Source organism: Hylobates moloch, unplaced genomic scaffold (genome assembly GCF_009828535.3).
Source record: "Hylobates moloch isolate HMO894 unplaced genomic scaffold, HMol_V3 SCAFFOLD_1, whole genome shotgun sequence".
Classification (NCBI taxonomy): Eukaryota; Metazoa; Chordata; class Mammalia; order Primates; family Hylobatidae; genus Hylobates; species Hylobates moloch.
In genome coordinates this window covers 9,520,412-9,548,096 of record NW_026652276.1, presented here as the reverse complement: position 1 = coordinate 9,548,096, position 27,685 = coordinate 9,520,412, and the positions used below count along the sequence as shown (strand labels likewise).

General features: G+C 44.3%; 1 protein-coding gene across 1 annotated transcript in view; it reads left to right on the top strand.

The window, feature by feature from the left end:
• Positions 1 to 27,685, top strand: part of DIS3L2 (DIS3 like 3'-5' exoribonuclease 2) — a 480,187-nt gene that overhangs the window by 249,828 nt on the left and 202,674 nt on the right. The window contains exons 13-14 of the mRNA XM_058429965.1: positions 5,666 to 5,778; positions 15,769 to 15,876. Of these exons, the coding sequence (XP_058285948.1) occupies positions 5,666 to 5,778; positions 15,769 to 15,876 (221 nt within the window). The remainder of the gene's footprint in view (positions 1 to 5,665; positions 5,779 to 15,768; positions 15,877 to 27,685) is intronic.

The window sequence follows — 27,685 nt, the reverse complement described above, 5'->3', positions numbered from 1 at the left end:
AGAGCACGGAGGCTTGGCACGCCACACGCAAGGGACGTGGAGAGGCAGAGAAACTTGAAGAGGGGCAGACATGGAGCTTAGACACCCAGAGTGGGGCCCAGAGCTAAGGAGGAGTGTCTCAAGGTGTTGGGGTGGGGAGGGCGCAGAATCACCAGGCTTCAGATGCTGCTATAAGGTCAGGCCTACAAAGGTTTGGATTTAGTGCACAGAGGTTATTAGTGACCTGGGCAAAGCAGTTATTTTTTGCTGATGAAGTATATTAAAAGGCTTTCCAGGCATCACATGTGCCTTAGTCCATTCAGGCTGCTATAACAGAATATTGTAGACTAGGTGGCATAAAGAACTAAAACAACGGCTTTATTCCTCACAGTCCTTGAGGCTGGGAAGTCCAAGATCAAGATGCTGGCAGATCCAGTGTCCAGTGACGGCCCACTTCCTGGTTCATAGAACAGCACCTTCTCATTGCGTCCTCACATGGTAGAAAGAATGAGAGAGCTCTCTGGGGTCCCTTTTATAAGGCACTAATCCTATTTGTGAGGGATGTACCTCTGAGGCCTGATAACCTCCCAGAGGTCCGCCTCCTGATGCCATCACATTGGGGATTAAATTTCAACCTGTGAATTGGGAGGGAGTGGGGAGACGGGGGGGTAACAAATATCTGTCACAACACATAATATTGTTTTATGTGAGGAGTGTCCTACTGATGTCAAGAAGAGCCTCTGTCACCACTGTGACCACTGTCCAGTCTCAGCAATGGGTAAAAGTGAATGAAGTGACCCAAGTCTGGAAGGCCTTATCTCACTACTGGTAAGGGAAGGCCCCACCTATAGTAGGTGGCCACCCTGGTTGTGCTCATTCCTGGCACAGGCCTCTTGAGTCGTTCAGACAGTCTCTGTACTACCAGCTAAAAATGACTGTAAGCTAGAAATTTAGAAGGGAGTGGTTTAGATTTTAAAGAGCTTGTTCATCTAATTAAATAGAACTGGAGTTAATGGCTTAGTGGTTGTTCTATAATCAGGCCCTGCTACAAGCGGTTAAGGAGACTGACAACGGGAACCAAAAGAGCCTGCAGGGACAGGAGTGTGGCTGTGAACATGGCTGGAAAGAGTCTCTGCCAGGACTTCTGAATCCAAAGCGGAGAATGTGGCTTCCATGGAGTTGTGAGAGATAGGGAGGGATTTTGAGCTGTGGCCCATTGAGATGAAAAACTGGGTTGTATCATCTTGTTCTGGAGTTGCAGTGACAGTGTATGGCGAGGGGTAATAAAAGGAGCAAAGGATCTGAACCCAACCTGGTTTTGAATCTGGGATTTCTCACTTTTTAGCCAGGTAACTGGAAAAGTGACTGAGAAACTCTCTGCATCTCAGATAATTCATCTGTGCAAAACGATTTGCATAGCTGTAAAGTTAGCTTGTGTATGGAGCCCCTAGCACAGAGGAGACATTTAATAAATGATCACTCCTGCTCTCTTTATTGTTATTATTATTATTATTATTATTTTTCTTCTTCTTGCGACGGAGTCTCACTCTTGCTCAGGGTGGAGTGCAGTGGCGTGATCCCGGCTCACTGCAACCTCCACCTCCCAGGTTCGAGTGATTCTCCTGCCTCAGCCTCCCAAGTAGCTGGGACTACAGGCATGCGCCACCACACTTGGCTAATTTTTGTATTTTTTGGTAGAGATGGGGGTTTCACCATGTTGGCCAGGTTGGTCTCGAACTCCTGACTTCAGGTGATCCGCCCACCTCAGCCTCCCAAAGTGCTGGGATTACAGGTCTTTATTATTTTTATGGTCATCATTGTCTATGTTACATTTATGTAGTTGTTATGGATCACAAAACACTTTCAGATGTCCTCACTGATTGCAGTTCAGCTTACTCCTGTACACTTGAGTTATCACACGGGTGTATCTGCCAGCCCCATTAGACCGAGAGCTCCTTAAATGGAGAGGTCCCCACTCATGGATGTCTAGTGCGGGCATAAACTAGAGGTTCCATGTGAGGAAGCACTTCCCCTACCAGAGCTCTTCAGAAAGAGAGCAGGTGGCTTCAAGAAGATGTCAACTTCCCACCCTTGAGGATATAGCAGGGGCCACCTGGCAGGGACACTGTGGGGAAGTGGCTGCACTGGTTGGAAGGCTGGCTTCAAAGAGATGGTTTCTGAATCCCGCTTTATAATCTATTAGTGTTTTAATTGGATGAAGCTGTTCTGATGTCCTGTCAAGTTCATTCAAAGGAGTGTTTGTACTCATCTAAGTTTGTGGACCCTGGACAAAGTGAGCCAGACCCAGCTGCCCGGGGGATCCTTCGTCTCTCTGTTCTAACTGCTCTTTAAACACACAGACTCACCTACTCTCTGGCAGGTGAAAGTTTTAAATTTAAAAATATTTTAAAAGAATGCTTTTATATGAAAGACAGTATCTTTTAAAATATCAAATTTGTCTTAAACACTTTGGCAGCATATGCCATGTAACTTTTGGATTTATAGTTTCTCTTTCATAGAATAAAAAGTTCAGTGCCACCACCTCAAGAGTTCTGCAAGTTCACATTATGTAAACATATATAATAAAATATTTACTTAGGGTTTCCATAAAAAAGGTCCAAAGCAGAGAATAAGAGAGTTTCTCTTTGCTGGTTTCAGAGGCTCTGCTGGGAATTCTGAGTGAAATTTAAGCCTCTTGAATATGTTTTGATTGGCCTTCTTCATATTTTATCTCCTGTAATGGACTCTTTGTCAGTTTGTCAATTTTGACTAAGGACAGAAAGTTCATGTGTAGTAACACAGAGACTGAATTTAAAATTATGGTTTATATCATGATGTAATAATCCTCTCTCTTGTCCTTCAGTCAATATTTACCTGTTAGGCCAATATATTATAATGCTGACTTCAAAAGAAGACACTTTATTTTACCTTCTCTAAGTGTTGGTTTTAGATACTTGAAATACCAAAACTGGAAGTTGAGCCGTCTGAGACTCTTGGCTGAATTCACGTAAAGTTCAGTTCCTCGATCGCAGGGCAGGTTTCACTGCTCCCAGTGACCCAGCGACACAGCTGCGTGCCTGTCAGAACGAGGCAGCTAAGCTTGGAGTCATGCTGGTTCCTCTCAGCTTTCCAGACAGTCCTCTCCTCTGTGGGAAACAGATCTGTTATGTTACCCCATAGCAGCCAGGATCTCTTAAATGGACTTAAGTATTCCTTTATGTATTACAGCTGCAGGATTGGGCGGAAAAACCCAAAGAATGCCCTGTAGGAAGGTGGTCTCTGAGTGTCACACCAGATGAAGAATAGGGAATCTTAAATTCTTTTCCTTGCCTGAACCCCTTTTTTCAAGCACCCCATGTTTAAGCATTTTTCCATTTTAAAAACTGAGGGAAGAATTATCCCCCAGTGAAGGAGTAGGAGGATAATAAGTAGCTACACAGTTTGCAGATAAAATGTGTGATACCTTAGGACTGATCATTCAGGTCACCAAAGGAGCAAATGGTACTGTGTTAATAAGTTCTTCTGAGCCAACTTGGGTATGAGTCAAGACTCTGTCAGTGAGTCATAATGGAAAGGGAATTGATCCACTCATTAACAGCCAAGTCCACAGGTAGACTAGTTTCAGGCTCAGCTGGATCCTGAAGTTCAAATGAGGTCATAATTCTTCTTTTCTTTCTTAGACTATTATTTTCTCTATTGGCATGATTATGCAGCATAGATGTTTCCTGGAAGCTCCAGGTTTATGTGGTCCTTAGTGCCTGGGATCCCAGGAGAGAGACCCTCTTTCCTGAAGTTCATATCATTTATCAAGTGTATTGTTCAACTGAAGCAAATTCAACACTATGCCTGTATCTTCCATGTGCTTCTCTCTGCCCATTGTGTATCTTTAAACTGTATACTTATTTTATTATTTTATTTTTTCGAGACAGAGCCTTGCTCTGTTGCCCAGGCTGAAGTGCAGTGGCACAATCTCAGCTCACTGCAACCTCTGCTTCCAAGGTTCAAGCAATTCTCCTGCCTCAGCCTCCTGAGTAGCTGGGACTACAGGTGTGTGCCACCACGCCTGGCTAATTTTTATTTTTAGTAGAGACGGGGTTTTGCCATGTTGGCCAGGCTGGTCTCAAACTCCTGGCCTCAAGTGATCCGCCAGCCTCGACCTCCCAAAGTGCTGGGATTACAGGCATGAGCCACCATGCCCAGCCTATATACTTATTTTACATGTATACTCTTTTTTTGTAATTTGTACATTTTGTACATTTTCATACACACTTGCATGTATATGTAAGTATGTACATATGTATGTACTCTTGTATGTATGTGTCTATTTTTATTTTCACATACACTATATTTGATAGATGATTTACAGTATGATCAAGAATAAATCTTGACTTTATAACCTAACTACCCTCCCTCATTTAAGGTACAGTTCTAACAGCCTTGGTCATCTGACCAACTCTCTGAAACCTGGTAGGGAGGGCAGGGCCTGTTAAAAGACAGCTCCACCAGGAAGGGAAGGAGCAGTCCTAAAAGGAAAAAGAAAGTGGGTCCTTTACCAGAGGGAAAAGACAAACTGCTTGTTGATTCATTCATTCAACAAGTACTTCTTGAGGACCTACTATGTGCCAGGCACTCTTCCAGGCCCTGGGCGTACAACAGTGAACATTACACAAAAGGCCTTATTTGCTGGAGCTTACACGGTAGGGAGAGAGACAGATAACAAACACACAAGCCAATAGAGATATGTCGTGATATCTGGTAGTGATGAGAGCTCTGAAGAAAGACCACGGTAAGCAGCAACAGGTGTGGAGTAGGTGCTTTACAGTGCAGGTGGAGGAAACGGTTGGGGGGTGATGGGGAGTTGGAGGAGGCAGACAGGTGAAGGAAATGGGAGGAGGGGGGTAGAGGAACCTCTTCTCGTTTGGGGATTCTCTTTCAGTTGACCCAAATAAAGTAAGGAAGATTATGATAGGCAGATCCTGTTAAGACTGTCCCAAGCCTAGGAAAAAGTATGAGCCAAGCCAACATCTAAATGGCTTGAGGGAAGATCTGTTCAAGGAATGGAAAGAGGTTTCCCATGACAGCTGCATACAGAGCATGTGACGGATGGGGCTGAGGTTGCTTGGGGTGTGACCCTGCAAGGACATGAATAACAGGCTAAGAGTACCTTTCCCAGACCCACATTTAGAAAGATCACAGCAAAGTGTGGAGGGCCAGGTGAGGGGGCACAGAGGCGAGGTAGGGCAGCCAGGTGTGGGCTGAATAGGGCAATGGCCAGAGGGAATGGGAAGGAAGGGCAGAGCTTTCAGAGGCTGCATCTGCAGGATTTGGGGATTAATTCACTTCTAGTGACCTAAAAGGATTTGTTCATCACCCAGAATGAGCCATATCTTCTTCTGTTTACTCAAAGATAAGAAGCCTTTAGAAATGGGAAACATCTTGGGAAAGTGGTTAATCTTGTTTATTCACAAGAACAATTTCATCATCTTTTGCTATACAATGAGGAAAGCGACAGTAGTACAGGTCACAGGGGGAGGTGGCCATGGAAGGAAGCAAGCAAGACTGGATGTGTCACCTAACTGCAGGTCCTGTGGCCTCTGGGAGTGACATACATTCTAGGAAAGGACTCCTGGGAGGGAATGCTGTGGCCTTCCACGCCAGCCTGATAGTCCTTCTCGTGCATTTACAGGCAACTTCGAAGTGGGAGTTCACATTGCCGACGTGAGTTACTTTGTTCCGGAGGGATCTGATCTGGATAAAGTGGCTGCTGAGAGGGCCACAAGCGTCTACTTGGTTCAAAAGGTAAAAATCCATCTCTAGTTTCTTTTCTCTTGCTTTATTTGTTTGTTTCCCTGGAAAATTGTGTGCTCTCTGTTATTACATGTTCTCTGGAAAGAGAAGCCAAAGGAAGACACAGGTGTTCATCTGAGGCCTCATCCCAGAGTGGCTCTGCTATATAAGTAACTGACAGATACTCAGCTTCAGAAAGAAAGGAGGCAAAATGCCTGCTTTCAAATGATTGTTCTAAAGCAGGGCTTGGCAAACTCAGCCCACACCAGCCACTAGTTTTTGTAAGGTTTTATTGGAACTCAGGCACATGCATTTGTTCATGTATTGTGGCTGCTTTCACACTACTTCAGCAGAGTGGCATGACGATTTCCTATTACTATAGGCCCTTTGAGGAAATGTTTTCAACCCCTGTTCTAAAAGGTGGGAGCCAATCTGGTCCTGACCTGCCCGTCACAAGATAGCTATGGGAGTCTGCGAGATGGAAAAGCAAAGGGAGATGAGGAGGAGTCTGAGCTTTTCCCTGTCATCCTGACTGCACCACTCTTGGTTAGTTACTAAGTGTCTACAGACCTCCCTAGACTCATCTGTGAAATGAAGGGACTGGACAGATTCATCTCAAAACATCCCTTCCATTCTGTGTACCTGGACCTGGCACATTCAATAGGTAACCGTGAGAATCCATTCCTTTAGTGTGTATATACTGAGCACTAATTATCTGATGGACACTGCAGTAGGCCTCAGAGAAAGGGGTTAATAAGAGACCAAGCATGAGTAAGTTCTGCCCTCCACACTGTGGTTCATGAATTCTGCCAGGTTTCTTTCTCTTCTTTCCCATCTCTGATCTTCTGCTCATTTGCGCATCTTCCTTCTTCAGCCATATCTGGACTTCCACTTCCTTTCTAGCTTTTTAAAATTTGGCGGTCCAGTTTGGGATTCTACCTATACTAGCTTGAGCCTTCCTGCCTCCCAAGCCCATGCCCTAGGACATGATTCTGGTATTTGCTCATTGACTGCCCTAAGGTCAGAGGAATATCCCCACCATCCGCCCTAGAATGCAGCACCACAGGTGCATTCTAGAATTTCTGGGCTCCACTTCTAGCAAAGTGCCTACTTGATGTTCACAAAGGTATTGGCACTTCTGGAGCAAAAGCTATCCAGGAAAACCCAAAAGTTTCTAGGATTTCTGGTATTTACCAAGTGTTACTGAGAGTTCCTCTCATGTTTTCAACTTGTCCACCCTGAAAACTAACCTCTCAAAAGGGAAGAGACCAGGCTAGGCTTTGAGTGCAGCCATATCCTCTAGGGGCTGAAGATCCTGTTGCCTGTGGCCCAAGTTTAGTTCCCCCAGTGTAGCTGAGCTTATCAGTTGACAGTGATGTCTTCCACCCCATGGTGGAAATCACCTTGTCTGAGACCCTTTGCTCCTGCTACAAAGGGAGCTAGCCTAGATGGGCCCTCTTGTCCCAAAGGAAAGCCAGAGCTGTTATCTGTCATAGCCACCTTCAATATGTGGGGGCCCTACCTAGGAAGACCTGGCACCTCCTCTCCCCTGCCCCAGGACAGTACTCTCTGGATCACTGAAACCTAGAATAGTTGAGCAAGACCCTAGCTCCACCTGCTCCAGGAGAATTGTACAGCCTATTTCTTCAGAAGTACAGCTTTGCCTACCATTCACATTAGGTGATCAGAACCACCATGTACGTGTTTTCTGCCATTCCATAAATGAGAATAGTGAATAGAGAGGAAGACAGAGTTGATCAGAGCCAGGAAATTCTGAGTCAGAAGCTGTGTGATCATCAAAACCCCATTCCAGGTAACTGTGTCATGGGCAATAGGTAATCTCTATGCACAGTGATGCCTGAAAGACCCAGCACCTTCAGTGACCAGTTAGTGAGAATAGCTAGCTGTGTCCTCATCTGAGCAGGGGGAATTCCATACCAGACTTTGCTTGTGTCAAACATACTGTGTCCCTACCTGACCTCTGTGGTTGGCCTAAACCTATATGCAATGTTTAAGAACTTCTCTTTGCCCCTGACCACTCACAATGTCTGTGACACCTGAGTCCAAGCTCTGAGCAGGTATAGGCAGCTTAAGAGAATGCAGCGCAAACTTCTGACCCACAAGTATCTCTCTTGAGTACACAGGGCTTCCTCCCTGACCCCCATGGCCATGAAGCCACAGCCATGCACCAGCTTCTGCGCTCTCCTTTTATAACCAGGAATTACTTTTCAAAATCAGAAAATGAAAAAATCAAATTGGGTTAAGTAATTAAGCATGTTTCCTTTTCTGTTTCCTTTGGTTTTGTGTTTGTCACAGTTCTAGAATTTCTCTGTGGGACTACAGAGTTGGGGCTCTGCTGCTGAGTTGTGAAAGTGGGGAGCTGGGTGGAGGAAGGGCCCGCATGCCTCTGCTGCCCGGCACTGCCTCCAGCTTGGCAGGCACAAGTGGCGCCGGCCCGCAACCTTGGACAGCAGCAGCTGTGCGCTCTGATTCCTTTGAACCGCTGCTCTGACCTTTCTTCCTACTGGGTTTTGTTTCTTAAAGGACTGTGTCCAGGAACTTTTCTGCTGTTTTCACTTTACTTTGCCTATAAAGGTCTTCTGAAAAGCTGGATGAGCTGCGTTTCCGCCCTCCAGATTCTCTGCTTTCTCACTTGGCACGATCATTTCTCCCAGCTTCATCACACAGGGGAAGGGGGGCTGGAGTTCCAGTTGGTTTCCCATCTATAGGGAATGTGGCACTGATTTCATTCGGATCTATAAGTGACTGATGCCAGAACTGCAATCTTAGGTCATTATCTAAACTCTAATTGGGGGATTAACCCATGGAGTAGGACAGTATACAGTGTAACAGGTCTTGGATCCAAATACCACCTCACCGAACAAAAAAAATTTAAATGAAATTCTTTTTGTTGAGATTTTGCTCACAGTAATAAGTATTTGGTTATTCTTGTTAACAATAGGGTATAATCAGGTGGAAATATAAATTTAAGTAGTGTCCATTTAAATATCAAGAAAAAACTTTCTGACAAAAGATGATTCCGTTAGACAGGGGACAGCTGCCCACCTGAACTTTGGCCTGTCCTTCTCAGAAGGACACAACATTTGCTCAGTTAATGCCTCTCGACTGTCTTCTCTGGGAGATAAATATAATGTAATTGCAAAGTTTAAAGTAATTTTAGAAAATAAGCAAATTAAGCTTTAAAAGTAAAAGAAAACCTAAACAGTTGAAACCTAAACCTAAATTTTCTGCCTATTGGCCCAAGCATTCATGTTATTTTAGGTGCGAAACAGCTCAAGTGAAAGTTCGCCCATAAATCTCTACGATATTTTATTGGTACTGCTTTATAATAGAGATCAAAGATTGGGATTGGAAGCCTGTCTTGATGTAGAGTCCAAAGAGTTTTAAGATGTTTCTTTCTGACACCAGCAGGTTGTCAGAGTGTTGATGTTTTGTTAACGTCAAACTGTGTAGCAAAGAGTTGATCAAATTCTGAATTCATGGAAGTGTTGATATGGAAAAGAAAACTCTTTAAACAGAGATGTTGGCTGGCAAGTGAATTAATCTATTTCCTTTAAGTTATTTCAGCGTGTAAGTGGGGAGCTAGCTGAGTGTACCTTGTTATTAAAACCTTGAAGTCCTCGGAGAAAAGGGGGAAAAGTCACCAATTCTCAGACTGCAGATATGGGCTGTGATGGCCAATGGGTTATCGCACTGAAAGCCTGAGGGAGTGTGGGTGGGGTGCCAGCAAAGGCCTGGGCTGAAAGGGGCAGAAGAGGCCCTGCAACCCCTCCAGGTAGTGGAGAAGCCCCTATGACTTGGCTTGTGGGCATCTGGCTCCCGTGTCACTGCTAGTCCTTCCTGCTCCTCTTTGCCTGAATGATTGATTCTTCCCTTCTGTGGCCCTTTGTGTTGGTCACAGGGCTGTCCTGGCTAACCTGCTGCTGAACTTGGCCAGCCTGCCCGCTGTGGCTTTAGCAGATGTTTCTGCTCTCTGAGGCTAGTATAAGATTTTATAGTCTTGTTGGTACCCCCACCCAGCTGCTTTGGGCAGTGGTATATTTACCCAAATGATCGATTTCTCTCTACTCTCTCAAGACCTGGTCCAGAATGCTTAGAAAGTCAGTGTCCTATCATCACTGTCCCTTTTCTCCACGGCCAGCTCTTAAGCTCTGCCCTGACTCAACTTTGGTCCTGGCCCCAAAGCATGCTTAAGAGGACTTAGCATCCTTCAAGCCCCGTTTCCTTTTCTGCTGCCTGAAGTGCTTATCAGTCTTCATCCACTTGGTATTTATTGAGTACTAGCTGTGTGTCATGTTCCAGGGATGTAAAGATGAGACAGATTCTGGTCTTGCCCTGGGGAAGCAGAGGAGGTGGACAGATAGCAAACACTTGCAGTGCATCAGGCTACCTTCAGGTACAGAAGTGCCCCAAAGGTGAGGAAGTGTTAGAGAAGAGAGAGAGGTTGTATCTGCCTGGGCTGGTGGTGGGAGAGGAGCGTCTGCAAGGTCCAAGAAGGCTTCACAAAGCAATCGTGTTTTGAACAGTTTCACATTTTGAGTAGAAAATTTCTAGACAAACAAAAATGGGCAGAGAGGGCATTCCAGGCAGAGGCTAGAAAAAGCATAGAACGTTCAAGGAGCAGTATGCAGTTTGGAATTCTTGGGGTGTGAGTTGTAGAGAGAGCCACGGATGAGATTACAAAGAGAAGCCTGGAGTGGTAGGCGAAGGAGCTCGGATTTTGAGGGCAAGTAGTAAAGTGATACGGTCTCCTTCGACCAAGATAGAAAATCACCTTAGCAACTGTGTGGTTGAAGGATAGTGAGGCCAGAGGCAGGAAAATTGCCATCAGTACCAGGGCCCTTTCCCCCAGTCATATCGTCTTGAGGCTCTGAATAACTACCCCAACATAGAGATCTTTGCTCACAAAATCTTGAGAGTTTACCAATGTGGTAATATCTAACTGGACCCCAGGAGAACTAGGACAATAGATGTCTTCAGCCTAGTGCCAAATGGACATTCTGAACAAGCAGCATTTCAGTTACTTCAAATTGTAGTTTCTTCCCAATTCTGGCAATGCATATCACACAAGAAGTAGGGAGAAGCAAAGGGCAGGAAAAATGGAGAAGTTAGCTTCCCACTGTTAGCTTTGCTGTCCCCTTGGAGATAGGGTCCTTCTCCTGCTTCCCCGTGGGGAACTCTTGGCCACCTGTGACCTTAGCCACTGAACATTGAGGGTCCAGGCTTTTCCAAAAACCTCTTGGCCCCATCGAACCCTCTAGGCCCTCCTTCATCCATAGGACATGCAAAAGTCCATTTACTAAATTCAGCTCCTTAGCTATTGGGAAGGTAAAGCCAGTGTGTCCTAATATAAATGGAATTGCAGATTATCATTGAGTGGAGATTAGTAAGAAGATGCAGAAGTCTGGAGAATAAACAAGTCTTATCTGGAATAATTTCTACTTCAGAATTGTCACTGGTTTTTATCCTGAGAGAGGAAGAGAGACATATCCGCACTTGAACAGTGGAAGGAGGAAAGGAAAAGACTCATTTGAGAGAGTTAGAATGTCAGATCTAGGCTTGGAAAGTGATTGGATGTAGAAGGGAGAGAGAGGAGAGTGAAGAATCACAGGCTAATCCCCAGCTGTGTTCTGGGGACAGGGGTGAGGAGTGTGGGGAGACATGGGTGTGGTGTTTTGATTTTTGGTGGTTTTGAGGGAGGGGTGGTCGTTTGCTTCCTTGCTTATTTAACTTGGGACAGAGCGCTGCTCTTAACAGAGGTAGGAAATGTAGTCAGTGGAACAGGTGAAGAAGGGAGGAAAATGCTGACCTTTGTCTTCTCCATGTAGAGTTTGAAATGTTCATGGGACATCCAGTTCATGGTGTCCAGAGGGCATTGTAGAGGTAGGTGGAGTCACAAGGCCAGAGGGCCAGGCCTTGGACAGGGAAGACACTCATTGTGAGATGGCAGGAGACCAGGGCACACATGTAAAGTGAGTGGGCCTGGGAGAAATTGGCCAAAGGAAAGAGCTGTAAGGTTGCTTGCAACAGATTGAGTCTGATGATCTCAGTTTTCTCTGTGAAGAAGAGTTGAGGTTTTCTGCTGAGAAAGATTGAGAAGGCAGTCAGGTAAGAGGTCTGAGGAGAGTAGTAACATTTTGGGACCTCATCTGAGGGGTACGGGGAAGGAACTAACAAAGACAGGTGAAAGGCCTGCCAACCCTCATGGAGGTAAGAACTAAGACAGCTTAGCAACTCACCTTCACACGGCCCAGCATTTTTCTCCATCACTGCTCAGTGAGGACTTGCAGAAGTAGGAAAGGGTGATTATAAGATCGATCGTGGGGTTTGTGGAGCTGGGATAGTAGAAGTGAGGGAAATAAAGAACCTTGAAGGAATTATCCATGTGGTTCACACTGCATAGCAAAGTTAATGAGGACAAGACAGGATAAGACTGGGGAAGAGGATCAAGGGGTCAGGGAATGTATGAACATTTGCACAGTTCTAATGATAGCCAGGAGTTTCCTAGCTCCTGGAGAGACCTTTCTTTTCCAGTCAGACATGGTGTTCCGCACTTATCACCCTCACCCAGAGGCTCTCAGGAACCATGGCAGGCCTCATGTAGCTGACCTGTGTGTATGGACTGTTGGCGCCATGGTCCAGGTGGGTCTCCCCCTGATGTAATGGGACTTGGATTTGAGAAAGCAGCTGATCAGAAGGGGCTGCCTGCCTCTCCTTTCCAGCCCTCCTCCACAGGGATCCCGCTGTGCCTGGGGTTGTGGGAGAGCACATTCACAGTGACCCTGGCAGGAATTAGGCCCCATTTATGAGAGGCTGTGATGTGCCAAACCGCAAATGTGATTGTAACCTCTTAATTCCTTTTCCTTTGAAACATAGAGGAATAACCATCTATTTACAAAACTATATAGACCTAAAGACTGTTTTCTATGAGAATTTCATCTGAATTTTGCTTTAAGACCTGGTAAATGTCTTTTATAAAGAATACTTCTTAAAAATTAAATATAATTATACTAACCAAAAAGTTTTAAAGTTCAGCTTTTTCATGAGCACTTAGATTGGTAACTGACCATTGCAGTGTGATTAATAAAATGTCTTCTGTGTAAGATATAGGACACCACACAGTTTTTGTAGCCTGCACAACCACTGCATGTGCTGATAAGTTTTAGGAGGTTAGTAGCCAAAACAGTGTAGCTTGTACTTAAAATAATAGTTGTTGATGAAGTTTTTTTGTCAAGATGCTTAAATATAAGTCTCTAGTATATTTCATAAAATGTTTTATGTGATGCAGTAAACATAGAAAAAAAAGAGGTGGTCCGTCTCCTGGGCAGAAGCCAGTCAGTTGTCTACACACTGGAAGTGCCTCCCATGCATCAGGTGTAGAGAGAGACAGGAGTGAGGGCTGGCCCTTGCTCCTGAGGTTTCAGTGTCTGTGGCACCCAAGGCACCTGAAGAAGCAATTAGGACAGTGTGGTAAATGCAGCGGAAGAGCAGGGAGGATGGAGTAAGTGGCTGACTGTGTAGGATGGCGCCAAATCCTCTTTGAAAGAACAGGGGAGGTGTGTAAAACACAGCACACACTCTGCCTAGGGGATTCTGGATAAACCTTTTAGCAGTGGCAATGAGCTGAATCTGAAAGGAAGTACAAGAGTTTGCCAGATGTAAAATGTCCAGAAAGGTGTTCCAGAAAGAGGGACCAGCACAAGCAAGAGCTGGAGCAGCACACAGACAGGTGAAGGGGGTGCAGTGGGAAGGCCCGTGTGGCTGGTGTTGTCCGTGCCCCGGGTGAGGGCCAGGGCACAAGGCTGAAGGGGATGCCTGCACCCGGTGACAGCGCACCTTGGATACCGTGGGCTGGCCAGTGAGCTGACTTTCACTGAGCATCTTCAGTATTGTTCTACCAGTAAGAAGACCAAGACTCAAAATTTTACCAACTTGCCCAAATTGTACAAGAAGCGATGGGCCCAGGATTAGCCCCCAAGTCTCTCAGGTGGCAAAGCCTTTGCTCTCTTTCCTGCACCATGCTGCTGCTGAGTCTGCACTTCATTCATTGTAAAAAGGTCTTTAGACCTTGTTGTATTTTTTTAAGTGGTGAGGCCCTTTTTGCAAATAATATCTGAACCCCAAATTCCAACATATAGAAACAGATTAGGTTTTCACTAGATAATTAGCATTCATTTATTTCATATTTAAATGTGTAACACACACCAATTAATGAAAACACTGACTTTCTTTTTAATAAGCTCATTTATTTTGGAATGCTTGCAGTTGACAGAGAAGTTGCAAGGGTAAATGTCCTCATTTAACCTTACTTACCTCTGAAAGACCCTGTCTCTATATACGGTCACACTGGGGTTTAGGGCTTCAACATATAACTGCACGGGGGGCGGGGAGGGTGCCAGTTCAGTCCCTAGGATAGCCCAGAGGCTGAGTAGGTGAAATCTTTATCATTCAACCATGAGATGGTATCATATTGAAGCTTTCTCCATTTTGTGCACTATTTTTAAACAGGTGAAGATGTATCATTTTATAAAACACTTGACATATACAAGAAAATGTTAAATATTTGAATTATGTTCTAATGCATCACAAAATAAGTTAGCAAAGAAAATATAGTATTGTCTGAACTGATGGTGCAAAAGTAATGGCAAGAAAAAAATTTCAAAAGTAGTTGTCTGTAAAAGCTGTTACCGAAGGCTGTTAGGAAAAGCTGTTACCAAAGTTATCAGGTAGTCATTAGGTTTCATACAGATGTTAAAAGACATGGCGTTCTTTAGAAATGCCAGATGATTGCCAATTATTTGTTACTGGTGTGGGCCATGAGTTCTAGAATTTACTATTCCATACCAAAGATATTTACTGTACTAAAGTAGAGTACAGTTGCAGATACTTCACGCAGAATAAGAAGCCGCTGGGGTTTGTTCTGTTTCTGCCCGTAAAGAAGCATAGTTTGCTGAATGTACCTCAACTACAGCATGGCCACCCTTTGCCTATCACTTCTCAGTTACCTAGCATGGGGTTACAGTGTCATCCATGCTCAACATTGCAAGCCAAAGTGGGCCATAGTAAGTATGTTGAGTAAATGGCTAGTACTACTGATGTTTTTAGTTAGAGAGGTGGGGTGGATGGTCCTGCCATTAATCAAGGAAAATATGGGAAAGGGAACAGATAGTGGTAGATGGGAGAGAGTTTTTGAAGTATTTTCAGGAGATACAGATAGAGATATTCATTTCATCTTTGGAACACTAGAAAAAAAACAAGTATTATTTTGGGACAACTGCAAGTCATCATTTGAAAGTAAGCTGAAAAACAATTTTTAATTAAAGAGTATATACCATTGACTCAGTTTATTATAGAACAGAAAGATCAATAAGGAGAAGAAATAATTTAGGCTTAAAAAATGGGAAAATGGTTAGTTTATCACAATGTTTATCTAGGAAACCTGGATGTATGACCCTTTCAGTTTTATCACTCTAGTGATATTTTATTGAAGTATTCTCTTAATGTTCCAACATGTAATTTGGTAAATTGCGGTATATTCAGTTACTAAAACATTGATTCAACAAAACAATAGCTTATTTTACTTTAACAAAACCCTGTCCAGAGTTTACACTCAACCCCTGGGCTCTCAAGTATATGTATAATTCAGCTGGAGTGCTTATATCCAAAAGCACAAGTACTTCTTGAGTCTGGAGCGTCAGGTTTGGTAGATAATACAGTGTAGCTATTTTCCATTGCCTGCATTGTACTTTGTCTTCCCTTACCAGTTCTCCTCACTTTCCCAGCTCACATTCCTATTTGACTCTAGAGGCGCATGGAAAAGTATACAATAGTGTGGTCTTTCTGCAGAGTCTTTGGGAACAGAGCCACCTCCATCTTCAGCTTGCTCTGGAAAAGCTGAAGCTGTTCACCAAAACTCTGCCCACTGGGCTTCTCCTAAGCGGGTTGGAGAAAGGTGCTCATGGGCCTGTGCTCTGTTTACAGGTGGTCCCCATGCTTCCCAGGCTGCTGTGTGAGGAGCTGTGCAGCCTCAACCCCATGTCTGACAAGCTGACCTTCTCTGTGATCTGGACACTGACTCCAGAGGGCAAGGTAACAACTTACACGTTTTCTTTCTCCACTTACCTCTTTTCCGTTCCATGAGTCATGAAGCACTCACCATGTGCCTGGCACTGGCTTGGGTGCCATGGTGGTAAGACAAGGGAGGTATGGAGTAGCCATCATAGAGAAATGTCAGAGTCCCTGCCTCGGAAGAGCCGTCGGCCCCACTTAGAAGCCAAGACTGACCCTAAGCGCTTAGAACAGATTTCTTGTCTGTTATCAGGTGAAGGAAGAAATTGAGTAAGCAGAGTGGTGCTGGGGAGGCTTACGCAGGAGACAGGGTGTAAGTGGGATTGAATGAGGATTGGCAAAGGCAGGAGGGGCAGCCCAGCCTGCAGTTAGGAGAGCAGAGCCTGTTTGGAGGAGGACGTTAGGTAAAGTGGGAAGTTTACATAGGTGGGGTGAAATCAAACTGGAGAATCACAAATGAATTGTAGGTGTTAGGGTTCCTCTGAAGTGTCATGAGAAAGCTGATTGTAGAAAGGTCAGTGGTGCATTGTCATGCAGGATGATTGGAGCGGTGAAGATGAATTAGCAAGATGGTGCTATAATCAAGGCACAAGTTGGTGAAACCACAGACCAAGAACAGAGGAGAGAAGGATGTCAGCAGGGGTTTCTAGGCATAAGGAAAAAGATGTCTGTGCCTGTTGTCGGGATGTGCCTATGCGTATCATAGGGAACAGCAGGAGAGAGATACATGAAAGAGAAACTAGTCCCCTCCCTGCAACCGTAACAACTCCAAACATTCAGAAGTAGGGCCATGATTAAGTAAGCCCTGGTGCCTTCTCAATGGAATATATGCAGTTATTAAAGTTGTTGACAGAGACCATGGAAGAACATGGGAAGTGTTTATACTGTAATATTAAATGGAAGTAAAAAAAGATATTTAATTATAAAGAGGTTCCAAATAAAGATAGAGGATCAAATACCCACATTTACTTTCATTCCCTCCCAAAACCTCACTAAAACAACAGTAAAGGGATTTTTTTTAAAGACATAAACCCACAAGGACAAAGAGAGTGGGAGAGGAGACAACAGCAACAAAATTTTGGAATCCGGGTAGCAGATGGATGAGTGTAACTGACTTAGCAGTCCTGAGAAAGCTGAATCCTGAGCCAGCAATACAGAAAGCCAAGAAACAACCCAGTTTATGCAGCAGAACCTTAAACAATTCAGAAATTGACAGTACCAGATAATTCTAGAAAGTGGGAGAGGGTTGGGGGAGAATGAGGCTAACAACAGTATTGAAAGTTTATTTTTAAAAATTGCCCCTCCTATAACTTAGTGGAAGATCAGAAATGTGTTCTCTAGACAGGGTAAAGTAAGAGGTGTCTGAACTAGAGGACATCAAACGTGCTTGATGGCAGTGACACCTTGGGGGAGATTGTGTGAATGTTGGCATATGAATGTTAAGAGTGTCAGCTTTCTTTTTGCTGCCAGCCCCAGAATTCTGGTCACCAGCCCTATATCCATGAGTCGTGACATGGGAAAATCTCTGAGGAATCTGAATAGTGAGGAATAAAAACATAAAGATACTAACCTTAAGAGTTTCCCAATCAGCAGCCCAGCTGTCTTTCCCTGCAGTAAAGCTTACAGACAATAAGCTTCACCCACACAATCAGAGCTTTTTAGGATTTCATTTCCATGTATGAAGAGACAACCCGAGGGAAGCTTCTAATGTAAAATAGGGAGGCTATTACTAATGCATTGATTCAACAATAGCTTTATTTTACTTTGATGAAACCCTGTCCAGAGTTTACACTTAGCCCTTGGGCTCTTAAGTATATGTGCAATTCAACTGGAGTACAAACAAAACAGGAAAGAAGTAAACAAACAGGAAATGAAGTAAACAAACAGGAAAAAGTAACTAGAACAAAACACACTAGCAGGGAAAGGAAATTATCACTTATATCTTTAGGGAATTTTTTTAAAAAAGAAAGTAGCTGTATCACAAAATCTTGATACTTTAAAAAGGAAACATTTGGAGGGAAAAAAAGAGCTCTTGGGAATTAAACACAGGTTAGAAGAATTAAAGATTCAAGATTCCTACTGAAAGGTAAAGTTGAGGAGTTGTCCCAAAAAGAGATAGAAAAGACAAAAAATTAGAAGACTAGTCCAAGATATACACTATCTGTTCAATGACCGTTCCAGAAATAGAGAACAAAGTAAACAGAGGAAAAGAAATGATCAACAAAATAATTTTAGGAAATGCCCCATTCCTGGAAGATGTGATTTTCCATATTGAAAGGGCACACTGCCTAGCACAGGGGTGGAGACACATCATCCAGACACATCATTATAAAATTTCAGAACACTGTGGACAAAGAAAAGACATACAATAAAATCAGAAATCAGAATAACTTCAGATTTTTCTACCACAACCCTAGAAATTAGATGAAAGTGAAGCAAAGCTTTCTAATTTCTGAAGGACTGTGATCTCCATGCCAAAATTCTGTACCCAACGAAGCTATCAATCAAAAGGGTAGGAAAGGACATTTTCAGACATACAAAGCTTCAACAAAAATGTCCATCTCATACACCCTTTCTCAGGAAGCCACCAGAAGATGTGCTTCACCAAAATGAAGGAGGAGTAAATGAAGAAAGAGAAAGACATGGGACCCAGGAAACAAATAATCCAATACAGGAAAGAAGTGAAGGAATCACTGAGATCAGGGCTGGCAGACTTTTCCTGTAAAGGGCCAGATAGTCAGTATCCCTGTCACGGCTACTACACTGTCCTTCAGGTCTGTCTTAAAGAAGATGCTAAGTGCCAGATGTGGTGGCTCACGCCTGTTATCTTAGCACTTTCGCAGGCCGAGGCAGGTAGATCACTTGAGGTCAGGAGTTCAAGACCAGCCTGGCCAACATGGTGAAACCCCATCTCTACTAAAAATACAAAAAATTAGCTGGGCCTGGTGGTGGGCACCTGTAATCTCAGCCACTTGGGAGGCTGAGGCAGGAGAATCACTTGAACCCGGGAGGCAGAGGTTGCGGTGAGCTGAGATCATGCCATTGCACTCCAGCCTGGGCAGTAAGAGTGAAACTCCGTCTGAAAAAAATAAAAGAAAAAGAAGAAGACGCTAAGCTGGATCCTCTCATGGGCTTCTACATTCTGTCCGTTAGAATCAGTTGTTTTGGTTGATATGTAGATATGTAGCTGGAAAAGAAAGGAGCATTTTAATAACTTTTTCAGATAATTGTGGCTATTCATTTTTGTACTACACCAAACTTTAATAGTTTCTCAAAAGTTGGTTGGACCAGGCACAGTGGCTCACGCCTGTAGTCCCAACACTTTGGGAGGCCGAAGTGGGCAGATTGCTTGACCCCAGGAGTTCGAGATCAGCTTGGGCAACATATTGAAACCCTGTCTCTACTAAAAACACAAAAATTAGCCAGATGTGGTGGTATGTGCCTGTAGTCCCAGCTACTCAGGAGGTTCAGGTGGGAGGATCACCTAAGCCTGGGAAGTCAAGGCTGCAGTGAGCCGTGATCACACCACGTAATCCCAGCACTTTGGGAGGCTGAGGCAAGAGGATTGCACAGCCTGGGCAACATAATGAGACCTTGTGTGGATGGAAAAAAATAAAAAACAGACACCAGAGAGTGTGCTGTCTTATCTCCCCAAAATACCCAAGTCTAAACTATAGTTTGTGTGTCATTTGTTCCTTCAAGTAAAAATGGTGTTCCATAAAATGAGCAATCAGTTCACTTCACGACTCAGTTATGTAAGTGCTTTTCCTCAAGACCGCCAGCATACCTCTACATGCAGCAAAAGTGAAAAAGACAAGCAATCAAGGGTTGAGACATCGTAAAATTAATAGTTTTTACTCTTCTGTCCAGAGCATTTGGTTGTTCAATACGAGTATGAGGTATTGGAGTGCAGTAGCCACAGGTGTGCTGGGTGCCATTGTCAGATTTGCACCAAGGGAGCCGCTTTACCCATGAGGGCTTTTGTGCCACCAGTGTAAATGTCAGCATGTGGAAAGGACAAACACTGCCTTAGTATTTTTATGAAAATAGTTTTGACCTCCTGGACTCCTGGGAGGGTCTCAGGGATCCCTAGGGGTACATGGACCATACCTTGAGAACCAAATGGACAGTTGGTGGAAAGTTTGGGGTAGATTAATATGCATAGCACAAAGAAAAATCAAGCAAATAAAAAGTTATTAATTCCAGGGAGAATAAAAAGTTGTATAGAAAAGAAAAGTAACACTTAGTATTTATGCAACCATAATAGTAGATTGATAAAATGAATTCTGATCATTGTCATGTATTAGGAGGATTAAGGACTTGAATAGTTGTGTGGGCATGGTGGGGGAGGGAGTGTGTATGGAAGAAAAAATAAATTATCTTCTGTAGTGAAAAGTTTGCAAATAATGCCTAAAAAAAATCAGGAAGTAGCAGACAGGTTATGTAGAAAGTTAATATCCAAATACTCTTTTAAAAGAAGTAAAAGTAGTTACTCTTGGGAAGTAACAGAGAGCGATGGGGGCTGCTGTTTTTCATAACAATACTTTAAAACTATTTTAACTATGTATACTTTAATATTTTTATTGTGAAAAATTTCAAACACATGAAAGTAAAGGGCACACAATAAACCCATCCTCCCCACCTCCCAGATTCAACTATCAAGACAAAGTGTTTTAAAACAAACCACAGATATGTCATTTCACTCATACATATTTTAGTATGAAGCTGAAAAAATTTTGGACATTTCCTTATGTACCACAATGCCATTAGCACACCTAACACTGACTACTAATGACTTGGTGTCATTCTGAACCCAGTCTGTAATAGATTTCTTTGCTTTCTCCCATAGATTTGCCTGAATTGGGATCAAAACAAGTTATACACATTATATTTGGTTTTTATGGCTCTTAAATATTGGGTTAATAAAAAAAAAAGTACCCTTTTAAAGATTTTTTTAAGAGTTAAGAGGCAAATGCTATCTGAAAACAAAGAAGGAATTATGAGGACAGTATGCCAGCAATCATATTTTGGTGGGGGTGGGAGCATGCATAGGGGAAAAAATGAATGGAAAAAGACCAGTAGGAAATAAAATCGAATGCCAATAGCAGTTATGTTTGGGTAGTAAAACTATGAGTAATTTTTTCTACTTTTTTGTATTTTCTAATGTTTTTTGAAAACATGTGTAGCTTTTATATTTTTATAAATGCTTATTTTTGTGAAAGTTTAACTAAACAGAAAATAAAAGCCCATAGAAGAAAACTAACTTGAATTAACAGAAAAGAACTTTGAGTCTGAATTTTGCCTGCCAAAGTCAGACCCAAGAAATAAAAAGCTGCCCAATCTAATGAGCTTCTAAAATATGAGGGTCATAAAAGAAGCACTAGAAAGTGGCAAACTCTGTAACTCAGTTGGCCTCTGGGGTTTCTGTTGGAGGTAGTGTCTGGTGCCCAGGCCACTGGCATTAGGGACTAGAGAGCAGGTGTGAAGTAGGCACAGGATCCAGGAGGGGCTGTGGGCCTCAGTGCAAACCAAGCCAGATCGGAAGTAATGAGAGTTTGGACTAGAGACAGGGTTGTAGGGCAAAGCCCACTAACCACACTCCTTGTACTGTGGTTATCCAAACACCCTACCCAGACCAAGCGACCACATGAGAGGTAGACCTGGTTGGTTAGTCCTGGGATGAGTATCTCTTACCCACAATCAAGATGCATGAAATGAGAGGTCAGATTCCAGACTCACATCCAAGAGATGGTCCTTCCTCAAAACGCTGGCAAGGAAAGCTTGAGTTTAGCAAGGGCCGGGGGAACAAAGTTCGGAACCAGATGGGAGGGTCAGGGAGCCAGAGAAGGCCAACGGGCAAGGGGTAGCCCTGCATCAAGAATCCAGTGATGAAGAGGAGGGTCTCTGAAGCCTGTGTGGCCAAAGTCTGAGGCTGGTTTTGCATGCAGTGGTGACTTCTCTTGGCGTGAAGGTTTGGACTTAGAAGGAGCCAGAGCAGGGCCAACAGCATCATGCCACAGCTGCTGTGTAGCCACCAGTCTCTCACCTGGAGTTGAAGTGGAGAAAGCTGTGTATTTTTCCTTAGTCTATTGGAATGGCTTACTTTCTGGAGCAGGCATGGTGAGCTATAGAAAGAGTGTTCCAACGTTTTCTTAACGCCTACTAAATTTTTTTTTAAACACTCACAAGAAAATCTTGGACATGTATGCATTCATTAAGCTAGTGCTCAGGCTTTTAGGTCAATAAATGCTGAATAATTTATTTTTAGCATATTTCTCACATGTTGGTTGTGAGAGTCTTATTCTCTGACTTAGTAACTAAGTCCTTAGACCTTAGAACCTTAGAATCTTAGGGCCAAAGATTAGAATAATAAAAGAAGGGTCTCACAATTGATTAGCTGTCCTCAGTTTGCATCTCCTGTGACATCCCTGCTGTGTGCTGTATAGGATTAGTCAGAACCCGGAGTGTACTATGGAAGTCGCCTGTTTCAACCATTTACTTAGGTCAAAAACCACGGGTTCATTCTTGACTTTGGTCTTTCTCCCATGCTACATCTGCATCCAGTCTGCCAGTGTGTCATCGCTGCTTTGCTTTCTGAATGCCTCCAGAATCAGCCCCCTTCCTTAACTACCGGCACTAATACCTGGGTCCAAGCTGTTCTCTCTCACCTTGACAAATACAGTGGCCTCCTGACTGTCCTTGCAGCCTCTGCTCTTGCCCCACGTCATCTCTTCTGCATACAGCTGTCAGAGTGATCCTTCTGAATCTTAAGCCTTGTCTCTCCATTAAAACTTTCCAATCTCTCATTCAGAATAAAAGATAAAACGCCCTTACAATGGTAACTTTTTCCTTGTTCTTTTCTGCCAGTCTTCTGTGCTAGAAATGCATGGACTCCAGAGTCTTCCTGCAGCCAGCCTCTCCTCTCACGTCCTGGAGCATTGCTGCTCACAGGAGAGAAGCTGCCTTTCATGTATAACTGAGCTCTCTGCTGTGCTGCAGGCCCCCTCCCCAGCTCCAGGGACCTGACATCAGTCAAGGTTGAGTTTCCCCACCTGCCATCTTCTCATATCCTTCAAGCCTCTGCCCCTTCCTTGTAGCTGAGCAGATCTTTTCCTCCCTGCTTAACTCATTCCATTCTGAGAATTGGGCATTGTAGAATTATGTTGTGTGCCAGTTGGGGCTTTCTCAGCTGAACCTTCCGTGCTACTTGGGAATCCTTTTATTCGTCACTAGGTTCCAAGCCTTTTTTCTTGGGTTCCAACCTCAACCTTGCTTTCCACTCCTCTTTCCTTTAAGACCCATCATTCTCCCAAGTACCTTTCATTTCTCCTTCTTGGAAATGAGAGAGGCTAGCCAACTTCAACTGCTGAAGTCCCCCTTTCCACGTCAAAATTTCTCTCTGCCTTGCTGCTACTTAGGAGGCTGAGGCAGGAGGATCACCTGATCAGATTGAGAACAGATCGAGACCCTGTTTCTAAAATATAAATGAATGAATAAATAAATAAGCAAATATTTGGCTGGGCGTGGTGGTTCATACCTTTAATCTCAGCACTTTGGGAGGCTGAGGTGGGCGGATCACCTGAGGTCAGGAGTTCAAGACCAGCTCGGCCAACATGGTGAAACCCCATCTCTACTAAAAATACAAAAAATTAGCCAGGCATGGTGGTGGGTGCCTATAGTCCCAGCTACTTGGGAGGCTGAGGCAGGAGAATTGCTTGAACCCAGGAGGCAGAAGTTGCAGTGAGCCACCTGTGAAGAGAAAGCGAACATTCTGCTGGGTATAAGTGGATTGTGTGCAATGGTGCTTCAGTCTTGATATTCACGCCTTAATCTTACCATGTTCGTCTCTTCCTTTTTCAGGGGAGGCCTGAGCTTTGCTCAGTGATGGTGGCCCTAGTGTGAGGACTGGGGCTTGTGGAGTAGCCGCTTGTTTGCTCTAGCCACCCCACTGCCTCTGTCCTCTGCAGTTACTAGGACCTTCCCTAGCAAGTTGGCGTCCTTTCCACCACAGGCATGACCTGCCTCTCTCTGCTGTCTTCCAGCCCGTCCTCTCTCGGCCCAGTCCTTTTCAGACACTTGCTTCTTGGCACCTTTGACTTCTCTCACTGCCGGGCTGCCCCTACTAAGGATGATTGCCCTGTGTTCGTAGCTCTAAGAAGCAGCCAAAATCCTCTCCGCCTCCCCCCCGTCCTCCATCACTCCAAACAGCCTGGTTTTGTTCCAATCAGGAAAAGGTTTCTTTCTTCCTCATGTTTTTTTGAACAAAATATTTTGCATACGGAAGCCTGGAGCTACTGCAAAAGTGATTTTGTACCTAATTATTTAAGATTATAAATTAACCCCACTTGCAGTTTTTCAACCAGAGATATATCTTAATGAGGTGCTGACATTTTTCAGAGGATAAATTTAAAAATACATTTGAATGGAACTGAATAATTTTCAAAGGAGGTGGTCATACTTTTGTATCAATACAGAAAGTTGATATGTGTTTGAGACATACTTGGTTTATTTTACTTCATCATCTGCCTCTGTCTAATTTATGACCTTCACCTGAAATGGAATAAAAGTCACACTAGATTTTGGGTCTGTCTTTAACTGGATCTGGTCTTGGCTGCCACTTAGGAGTTTGTATGACTTTTGACAAGTTCCTGGCCTGTTTTCTCAACTGTGAAATGGGCTGAACAATGCACTCCTCCCAGATGTGTTAAGGAGATTTTAGAAGTAGTAGGTTTAAGAATACTCCCAGTATTAGACTACTTCCAGTCTTACTTAGTACAGTAGGTAGGCCTTGAATTACAATGCTTTAGTACATAATCATGTACTCCTTTTTCAGTAGTTTTTTCCCAGTAATATGCCTTCAGTTGGTGTTGGCACTGTATTTAATTTGACATTCTGAACAGTGGTATTCCAGAGTATGTGTAGTAAACTCACCTGCCTACAGAAGAGTGACCCAAATCCTGTGGTTAAGAAAGAAAAGAGGGGCCAGGCGTGGTGGCTCATGCCTGTAATCCCAGCACTTTGGGAGGCCAAAGCGGGTGGATCACGAGGTCTGGAATTCGAGACCATCCTGGCCAACATGATGAAACCCCATCTCTACTAAAAATACAGAAAATGAGCCGGGCATGGTGGCATATGCCTGTAGTCCCAGCCACCCAGGAGGCTAAGGCAGGAGAATCACTTGGACCCGGGAGGCGGAGGTTGCAGTGAGCCCAGATCGTGTCACTGCACTCCAGCCTGGCGACAGAGTGACAGAGCGAGACTCTGTCTCAAAAGAAAAAAAGAAAGGAAAGAGGAAAGACATGATCTTCTTTATGAAGAGTTTTGTTTCTGAAGCTCCCCCTGCTATTTCTACTTTTTCCATGAAAAACTCTGTCCTTTTGTCTTCTGCCACTGGCTTTGGTTATGCACTGGGCATTGATGTGAATCCAGTTTCCAAATTGGAAAGTAATGAGGTGTTCCATACAGAGAGGCCTGCCTTCCATACTGTGAGGTTGGCTATTCCGAGGACCCCCTCCATTTGGATCTTTGCTTTCTTGCTGCCTTTCTCTGTGTCACACGACAACAGACTCCATTCTTTTCTGCTTGGCGTCTGCAGAAGATGGTTTCAGGCCTTTCCCAGGCCTTCTTTCCCAGGCGGTGAGCAGGCTTTGGTAAAGAGTGACAAGCTGCTGCTTTGGGCAAGTCTCAGGTAATCAATTTTAGGAATACCTCAGGATTCCAAGTGGCTTCTGGTCAGGGCCAGCAATCAGAGGGGTGAGAGGGAGCTACAGAGATGTGCTTAGAGCCGGGAGACCTGGGCATGCAGGGTACAGGGGTGTCTGGGAACCTCGTGGAACTTGCTGCTACATTTTATGCATAAATATTTCAGGGAGGAGGGCCTGGAGCATTCACTAAGTTTTTTTCTGTTTGTATAGTGTTTTTGAGACGGAGTCTCACTGTGTCGCCCAAGCTGGAGTGCAGTGGCGCAATCTCGGCTTGCTGCAACCAGCACCTCCCAGACTCAAGCAATTCTCATGCCTCACCTTTCTGAGTAGTTGGGATTACAGGTGCACACCAACATGCCCGGCTAATTTTTGTTTTTGTTTTTGTTTTTTTTTTGTGGAAACGGGGTTTCATTGTGTTGGCCAGGCCAGGATGTCAAACTCCTGACATCAAGCAGTCCACCCGCCTTGACTTCCCAAAGTGCTGGGATTGCAGGCATGAGCCACCGTGCTTGGCCAAAATTCACTAGATTTTGAAAGCAATTCTTGACCCATGGTTTACGTGAAAGCAGATGCCCGATCAGGGTGCAGTGGTTGCCCTGTGCTGGAGCATTCATTAGGGAGAAAGACCGCAGACCCTGGGAGGCTGCAGACCCTGTGACCTGAATGCTGGGTGCTGGAGGGAACCTCCAGACCACTTGTGAAATGTGAAAGAGAACAGTGGAATAGAACTGAAACTGACGTTCCCTGAACATGCTGAAGGCAGACTGTACAGCTCAATATAGACGCACAGGAGGAGTGACTGGGTTTGGAATGAAATGTAGAAAAGGAAGCAAGCTAAATCACCAGGGGAAACCTTTGAGACCACAAGAATGAAGAGGTCATGGCCCTGTCATTCCAGAGGAGGCTGGAGCAGCTCTTCAGGAAATGTGGATGTGCGAAGAGGACAAGCCTGGCTGAGCCTAAAAGGGGCTCTTCAGACTCTTCTGGAGATCTGCACGTGGCACTCCCCACTGGGACTGTCAGGTGGTACCTGGAATTGACTCTACAGTTGCTTTTGCCCACAGCACACACATGCTTCCTGAGAGCCAAATTCAGACCTGCTTGCCACAGTAGAAGATTTGTGAGATTATTTGAATCCCTTATATCTTTGGATAGTGGTGGTTCTTGGAATAATATGGAAAGAATAGTTTCAGGATTTTTTTAAAAGAAAAGTTAAAGTCAGTGATTACAGATTGAAGATTCTTATAAGACTTTGCTCTGGATAAAAATGTGAGTAGTTGCCACCATTCTCTTCCTCTACCCCATGGCTGCCATTTTTCAAGAGTACTGATTCTTCCTTTAAGGGAGGGTGAGGGTACCAAAGTGGTCTCTCCAGCCTTCCAGGGCAGAAGCTGTATTCCCTGGAGGCTTTGTGGTGTGAACAGCTCCTGGACTGGGCTCAGTCCTTCCCCATGGGGAATGCCTACATACTCTTCAATTGGCATTTTCGGAAAGCATTGTCTCAGAGCTTGTGAACAGAAGGGTTGGGTGGTGAAGAGCAAGGCAAGGGGGATGTCTGCAAGCCCAGGTTAACAGGTAAAATGTTCTGCTCTTGACTGACGCTCTCTCCCTTTTCTTGTACAGAAAATACACTTCCACGCATTTATCTCAGAGCTTTTCCATTCTCCTCAGGCCCTCAAACTCCACCTAGCCTCCTTTGTTCTTTGCCTCCTGCTTGACTACATAGATTGGGATTCTGTGATAGTCATGCTCTCAGCTTCCCTCTTCTTCCCCTCAAGGTCTCCTCCCCTTTCCTTCCTTTCTTCCTCCCCACCAGGCCGCGCTTCCTCTGTCCAGGATGGATGGCCTCCACTTGGCCCAAGATCCCTTTTGTTCTCTTGTGTCTTCAATCTTCCTTCAATGCTGGTTTCTCTTCTTTACCCTACAACTGCCACACAGCCCTCTGTTCTGCTCATTCCAAAGCACTCTTTCCCTCCTGTTCTTTTGGAAGTGGTCATCCACACTGGTTGCATTGCCTCCACTTCTGATGCCCCCACCTATCCTTAACCCAGTGCTTCCCAGGGTTTTTCATGTCATGTCACACACAGAAGATGTTGCTGTTTGAGTAGCACAGGGGACGTGTGCGT